The 8400-nt window shown below is 33.9% G+C and overlaps 1 protein-coding gene across 1 annotated transcript; it reads right to left on the bottom strand.

Annotated features, from left to right (window-relative positions):
- Nucleotides 1-3480: 3480 nt before the first annotated feature.
- On the bottom strand, nt 3481-5555 carry LOC143613439 (putative polyamine oxidase 5). Its single transcript, XM_077087143.1, has one exon. It carries the CDS (start codon nt 5204-5206, stop codon nt 3626-3628), a length of 1581 nt encoding a protein of 526 aa, XP_076943258.1. The 5' UTR covers nt 5207-5555; the 3' UTR covers nt 3481-3625.
- Nucleotides 5556-8400: the final 2845 nt, after the last annotated feature.

Here is an 8400-nt window from a genome sequence, read left to right as displayed (position 1 = left end):
TTAAATCATGACTAAAGGTATATTAAAATTACAATATTGTTCCCTAAACTAACTCCTTCCAAATAACTTACTTGAACCTTTAAAATGAAATGATTAGGACTTGAGGATAAATTGGTAGGTATTAGGTTCGAGTCTCACATGAAATAAGATGGAAGTTCCAAACAAATAATGAAGATAATCAAGTGTGCCAGTAATTAACCGTTAAAAAAATGACTTGAGGATAAGTTGCGGTGTAAGACCAAGTGTAGTGGCAAACGTTGCCACCAACGTTTTGACGGAAACGCGGGGGGGTACACCCCCCCCTGCGTTATGGGATTTTTTTTTGCCAACATTGTATACAAAACGCGATGAAATGGCACACAAATCAAAAAAAGAGCCGTTGGGGGCCATTTGGAGCCGTTGGGTTTTTTTTTTAAGTTATATTAATTATATTTATACTATATAAACAAACCATATTCATTTTTTTAACACATTCCTTCCACTTTCTACACCAATTATATCTTTTACACAAATATTTCTACCAAAATGTTTCCAAACAACCACCAAAATATTCTCGGTTTCGGTCAATATGCCCGTCAAGGCAACCAAAATCCACAACCGAACCAATCTACCGCCCCGACGCCAACCGTACCCGTCCCGCATATGTATGACCCGCAAATGGCCGCGTACTTTGCATTTCTACAAAACTCTATGCCAAATGCGGTGCCCGGTTTCCAAAACCCAACGACAAACATTTTTTCCGGTTCGGGTTCCCAACCCGCCCCGGAGACCGAACCCGAGGTCGAGTTCGTTCTGGAGACACAACCCGTCCCGGAGACCGTAGGCGGTTCGAGCCAACACGGACGTCCGAGAAAACACGGAAAGAAGGCCGCCGGCGAACCTCGGGTTAAAAAGACGGTGATAGCGTGGAGTATCGACGAGTGCGTACTATGTGCTCGTTCTTGGTGCGCGATATCGGAAGATGCCAAATGCGGTAAGTTTTTAAAATACATATATATTTTTTTAAATTTCTTATAACAAACATTAAACTTGTAATGTTTTTTATTTTTTTTAGCGAACTATCAAAAAATGGGGGTATTTTGGCACAAAATTATAGAGTTGTTTCACAACCTTGGCGGGGACTCACGTCGAGAAAAAGATTCGTAACTGTCGAAATGGGGCGACATAAACACCAAATGTTTGGCTTTTCATACGGTTTTCTCTCGGATGAATCGAACTAGGAGTAGCGGTATCTCGGACGCGGAAGTCATGGAAAACGCGTTGACTGAGTTTCAACATAAGGTCGGCGGGACCTTCAACTACTTTGGCATTTGGAAAGACCTATTGAGGTTTCACCCAAAATGGGGCATGGTGTTGGATGCCGAAGCCGAAGGTGGTCCGCGAAAAAAAAAGTCTAAAACATCATCTTCGGTTGATCCAGACACGCCCCGTTCAAACGCTCGAAACTTCAACTTAAGCGATAATGACCCCGTGAATACTACCGAGATGCCTCGGCCGGGGGGTAGAAGAACCAAAGGCAAAGAAAAGGGGAAAGGGGTCACTTTGTCGTCGGCAACGGGTTAGAATCCCGAATTGGAAAGCCAATTCAAATTAATGAACTCTCGACTCCAAGATTTACACGAACTTGGAACCCAACGACTTCAAGTAAATTTGGACGCCGTCGACCTACTTAGAAGGAATGAAATGGACAAAGACATCGAGGTTTTATCAAACGAGCTATCCGAAGACGACCCGATAATCCAATCTCTAAAAGCCACTCGACGAGCGAAAATTTTAGAAAAATATAAATAAGTGTTAGGCCCCGTTTGTTTTTTTAAAGATTTAAGTCTGAATCTGAATACCACATCTGAATGTTAAGAGGTGGTTCAAATGTCTGAAATCTGAATCATTAACAGGTGGAGGCTAGAGACGAACCTCTAGTCGTCGGAGATGGAGCCTAGTCTCCGGGTTAGAAGTTAATGGAGGCCGGAGACAAACGTATGTTTTTTTGGGTTAAGAGGTTTTCAGACCCACTAAAAGCTCTTACTGGTTCAGATGCTATTAAGACGCTGAACCTCTTAATGCTAGAAAAAAACTAACAGCCCCATGTCTGATTACGTCTGACCGAATCAGACGTTTTCCTCTATTCAGAGAAAAGAGGCAAAAACAAACAGGGCCTTAGTTTTATTAGTATTATTTATGTATTTTTTTTTAATTTGATGTATTTTTTTTTTAATTTAGTTTTTATTTGGAAGTTTAATGTATCTTTTAATTTTATGTTAATTTATTTAAATGATTTAGTACTTAAAAAACAAATAAAATTAATAATGACTGGGCGCATAATGCCTAGGAGTAGAGAGTTATGACTACAGCTTGTTTTTGTAAAAACCATAACTCTGACTGGGCGCCACGTGACGCATAATGCCTAGTAGTGAAACTTTATGACCACACGTGGTCTAATATGTGCAAGGGCATATTAGGGACCTATCAAAGGCTAGCTAGTGGTCCCACACACTAGTTAGTCAGTGAATCTAATGGTTGTAATAATCTTTATTTCCTTCATTATTAGGTCAAAACAAAAATCATACCATTCGTGCTATTGGTCATCAGCATCTGAGGTTGATTTCATGCTGCAACATTTTACCGGTGTGGGCTTCCACACATTAGAGTGGCATATTGCAGTAATATATATATATATAATATGATGTCATAACAATGGCTTACCTGCTTACTCCAGATTCGGGAGAATCTTCTTACCCGAGTTTGAATCCTATATATGTATATATATATATATAATGATGTCATAACAATGGCTTATCTGCTTACTCTAAGTTCGAGAGAATCTTCTTACCCGAGTTTAAATCCTCTTACAATAGTAGTCACGATATTTTTAGACTTTTACACTTGTTAGAATTGAACTCAGGAGAGGAAAACTCTTATTGAAGTAATATACATCCATATTTGTGTCACGTTATTTATTAGTGGTCTTACTTGGAATAATATTGTAATGATTTATCAATTACACCATTTCTTATATAACTATCATGCTAAGAAAAAGAGACATAAGAAATCAACTAATAAAGAGAAAGGAAACAAAGGAGACAAGAAAATCCAAACAATAAAGGTTTGGCTTTATTGTGCTGTGTTTTGATATAACTTATTGAAATAACAAAGATAAGCCACCTTTTGTTTTCTAGCTTTTATTTGATTTGTATTAAAACTTATATTGATTAATATATATATATATATATATATATATTATGTAGTATTGTATCATTCTATGCTAAGTCTATAATACACGCGATGTAAACGTGGATGTCAGAAGGTGATCTAAATTTTTTTTTTCATAACTTATACGAAAAAACGATTAGTGAAGTACAAGTTATATAAGCAGTTTTGCTCTAAGTGTGAGAATTTTGCTTTTGGAGGGCTTTAATAAAGATAATTAGAAACATAATAACAAATCCAAAGAGATCAAACAAGTTTAATAGAAAACTAAAAAAAGAAGCTTCTTTATAACCCACCCATCTTACAAATGCCTTCATCTCTCTTTCATTCCCCAACAATGAGAAAGATGGTTACTAGATAAAAAGGGCAACTTAAAAAAATAGAATATTACAAAAATACCCTCCATAGTATTATAATTCTAATCCATACATTGATAGTGTGCAAGTAGCCTATTGGCTTCTCTAATCCCACTAAAATAAGCCCCATGAGTTGTAGAGTAATGAGTTCTATGTGTTGCTTCCCCTGCGAAAAGGATTTGAAGTGGGTGCGAACCACTTTTGGTCAATGGCTCAGCCAATGTATCCATGTCACAAATACTTGAACCAACCGCAACATAACTATATGAACCCAAAAACAGTGGATCACTCCCCCATTTAGTCTTTAAAACCTTAACAAGATTTAACTTTGATGAGTTCTTGATCACATTCCCATTACATTGTGGTTCATGGGAATCAGGCGAACTCGATAAAAAGGTGGACAAAGTTGTTGAAACTTCATCAAGAATCACTTGATCCGAAAGTGTTTCCAACTTAAGTGCTTCTTCACCTGCAAACCAAGATGACAACACTCTTGAATTTTTATAAATTGGTGACACCGAAGCCGTCCTCCTAATCCACCATGGGATTTTCGGATTCTTAACTCCGGAATCACTTTGATGGAACACTAGTTGTAGGAATGGGAATTGGTGGAAGTCCGAGAAATCCGGGCTTAATTGCATGAAAAGCTTGTTGACAACACCATACCCGAGTCTTGAAATGGCTTCGATTTTATGATCCGGAAGTGGTGGATAGAATTTAAGCATACCCTTATCGTCAGAATCACGAATTCCGGCTTTGAGTACACCTAATGAAACTGTGACAATAACATGGTCAGCTGATAAAGTTGTACCATCAAGAAAGTGTAACTTCACTGGTCTTGTATCATCATGACCATTTTGTTGTGTTACAACTTCACTTTCATGTTGCCACTCAATTTTACACACTTTTTTTCCTAGTTGAATAACCCCACATGGTAAAATAGATGCTAATGATTCTATAACCCTTGAGTATCCTTTTGCAATGGTGATTTCTTCACCAGGACACATCACATACTCACTTTCTGCTTTATAATCAAGATTATACAAATCATTAGCAGATGTATAAGTTCTTTGAGTGTTTTCTTGCATTGCAAAGATTGCCTCTTCTAACAACTTCCTATTCCAATTCCCATTCACCTCTTCCTTTTCCTTTCTTGATTCCATTTCCCAGTAATATTCAAGACCTTTTCTAAGAAAAGATCCAACACTTCCATTCCCTTTTCCAATTCCAACACCAAATGATTTCCTTTTCCCTTGTGCAAAATCCATCAAATTCTTGAAAACATTTGAAACAGAATCAACTAAAGATGGACTCAACACATACCCATTTTCAGCAATGGTGATGGGATCATCAAGAAACCCATCCATGCACTCCCATGGCTCATCTGATTCCATGGAACTGGATTCCTGAGCTATCTTATAAACAGGACTACCACCAATTCCATGTATCCAAGTAGCACCCATTTCAATTCTATCACCACCAAACTCTGAGGTGTTAATCCTACCACCAATTCTATTACCACCTTCAATAACATAAAGCTCAAATCCACCTTTAACAACAAGTGATTTGTAAAGCTTGTTTGCTGCTGTTAAGCCAGCAATTCCTGCTCCAACTATCACTATTCTTGGCTTCTTCACCACCATTTTTTTTTTTTTTTTTTGCAATGAAAATTTAAACTTTTTTTTTTCAAGAAAATGAAAAAAGATTTGTGGGTGTTAAAGGAAAGTGGATTTGGTTTGTGGGTCTTGAAGAAAAGATGGTGATATTGAGTTTATTCCACCATATTTTGCAACAAAAGTTTAAACTTTTTTCAAGAAAATGAATAAAGATTTGTGGGTGTTTATTGAAAGATGGTGAAATTGAGTTTATTCCACTAAGAAGAAACAAGGGATGCTTAGGATATAGTTATGGAGAGAGTATATATAACAAATGGTGATGAGAGCTTGTAGGGAAGGTACTGAATAACAATTTATAATTTTTGTAAGCACTGTGGAGTGTGTGCCCACATTTGCTTTTGTTTATTTATTGAAAAATGATTTAGATGTTGGTTTTATGTCTAATGTGTTAAAAGAAAAATCATCAAAATCTTTATGTTTTTTCATTTGTATATTTATAAGATAATATTTATTACTTAAGTAATTTTTATTTATCTAGATATGAAATAAACTAACTTACACACATGCATGTATACATGCATACATACACACACATACATAAAAATTACTTGAATATAACAACTCATTTTCTATCTGCTTTTTACTTTTACGTAACTTTTTTTTGTTATCTATAACCTTTTTATTGACTAGATGTTTGTTTTATGTCTAATATACTATTTAGAGAAAAATCATCAAAACTTTTATATTTTATCATTTGTATATTTATAAGTTAATTAATATTTATCATTCAAGTTTTATTTATATGTTATGAAATAAAAAAAACTAAATTACACACAGATACACACACATATATATAAATATATATATATATATAATTACTTGACATATAAGAACAACGACTCATTTTATATCTGCTTTTACTTTAACGTATTTTTTTTGTCATCTATCACCTTATTATTGACGTGTTCATTTTGTTTTCGTCTTTCTACTTTATTTTCTTAAAATTTTTTTAACTAAATTTATATATTTGAGACATGTCTACTGATAGATGAACATAAAGTGAATACACAGAATTTAATCATATCTATAGCTATAGAGGTAACACAAATAAAAATTGTCGTATAATATAAACATAAAAGTAAAAAAAAAATGATTAATTTCTTTATGTTATCTACTATTTAGTAATAGAACTTTGCCAATATTAAAAATATATAATCAAAAGTGATTGATGGATAAGAAAATGCTTTAGTTTTATATTTATATACTTAATAAAAAGGAAAATAAAAAAGGTGGGCATGACCATAAGTTTAGAAGGTTTTTGCTGTGTGCCAATTAAATTATTGAATTTCCTATATTTTTATAATGAAAAGTTATTATAAGATTATATTAAACATAGAAAAATATTAGGTTAATTATGTCCTAAAGCAAGTGAGCTGCTTTTATTAGTTTAATCATCCACCAACAGTAGCCAAACTAATACCTAAGGTGGGTATGTTTCTACATCAACTTAGATATTTTATATTCCTAAATATTGGCCATAATGGTTAAGTTATATCTTTAAATGTATTAAAAATGTGTACAAAATATGATTGATGTTATGAATCCATCGACGCTTTCACTTTTTTGGATGACCACTTTTTCAAAGTTATGAATCCACCGACGCTTTCACTTTCTGGATGACCATTTTTTCAAAGCAATAATACACGTTTGTCTTCTTAAATAGTACTTTTGCACAGTAGTTTTTGTATTATAAATAGAATGATTTGAACGAAGGTTGATATCCAGAAGTAACAAAGATATCATATTGTTTACTCAGCATATTTCTTAGTTCAGTTATTACTTTGAAGATATTGTTATAATTAGGGCTAATATTATAACAATTGATTTAATATGCTATGAATGATACTTTTTTGTAATTGTGCAAATATAGTGTTGAAAGGAGATATTGATGCGTATATTAAGAGAGAGCAAAAAGTGATAATTTAGTTGGTGTCTCATTCATGTGGGGTAAAATATCAAGATACTTGTTAAGTTTATTTCTATGTTTGTTTATATGATTGAAATTATTAACTTCAACTTTCTACTATGATGATGATGATGATGATGATGATGATGATGATGATGATGATGATGATGATGATGTTATGTTAACATGATTTGATGATTGCTGCTTTTTTATATGTGTATGTTTTTATCTCTTTATATGTTTTTATGTTGGGGTTGAATGAATTATTGATATGATTCAAATTTTCAAATACTTCTACTTTTTATTGGCTATCTACTTATCTTTTATATGTTATAATTCTCTCACACAGTCTGATTTTGAAATAATAACAATCATTAAGTAATCAAAAACACAAAGTAAACATATCTTGCTTTTGGGTTATATTTCAGTAGATTTTTGAAATCTCACTTGCTTTTTTGTCTTTTTATCTCATTAGTATAAATACGCAAATCCAAGAGAAAAGAGTTAATATATGGTACTTAAAACCAATATATGTGTGATGTTATCAAATGGTTTGAAGTGCGTGACATGGTGTATGATGATAATTTTGGATCAATAATAGGGTGACGATGGCTTCCATGTCACACGTGTATCCAATTAAAGACGGCCACACATCATGAATGGTCATCTATCATGTCACATGTGTGTCCAACACATCATGGGTCCATACATTATGAGCGGTCTTGATCAAAGCTCTAGTACTAATTCATTCATAAAACCTAAACATGTGAAAATAGATACATGATTGGACCAAATGATCATATGAAAACATAATATGCTATTCTTATTCATTGAGTGCTTAAGTTGTTGAGACCACGATGTTGAAGTACTACGCTTATATGTTTGATTCAAAATGCATAACCATTCAAAAGAAAAGAGAAGTACAAACGTGGAAACGAGTTTTGGGAAACGACAAGTGATCATACTTCAAAATCGCTTTATCAAAGCTCATGTTGTTGATATGTTAAACACGATAAACCCTAGGCGATCTGTTGTGAAAGGGGCGTGAAGGTGCGCCGTCTCACATTTCACACCTCTCGTAACACATAGCCTTAAAAGCCTGATTATTTCATACAACGAAATACATATAGAACTTTTTGTAGTTGAGCTAATAATACGGGGCTCTTCAACTATTGTCTCATTCATACTTGTTCAAATTCAGCTGAAGAAGATTTGGCTCGAACCAAGGACTCATAAAAATATCAAGCCGGTGTGA

The sequence above is a fragment of the Bidens hawaiensis genome, unplaced genomic scaffold (genome assembly GCF_021521415.1).
Source record: "Bidens hawaiensis isolate Kalapana, Puna unplaced genomic scaffold, B.hawaiensis_p1.1 tig00037490_1, whole genome shotgun sequence".
NCBI lineage: Eukaryota > Viridiplantae > Streptophyta > Magnoliopsida > Asterales > Asteraceae > Bidens > Bidens hawaiensis.
The sequence above is the reverse complement of the archived record's forward strand: the minus strand, read 5'-3'. Positions and strand labels throughout refer to the sequence as shown.

Bases quoted from the DNA above. Each gene is read 5' to 3' on its own strand.
- LOC143613439 (XM_077087143.1), bottom strand. From the start codon at position 5,206: ATGGTGGTGAAGAAGCCAAGAATAGTGATAGTTGGAGCAGGAATTGCT.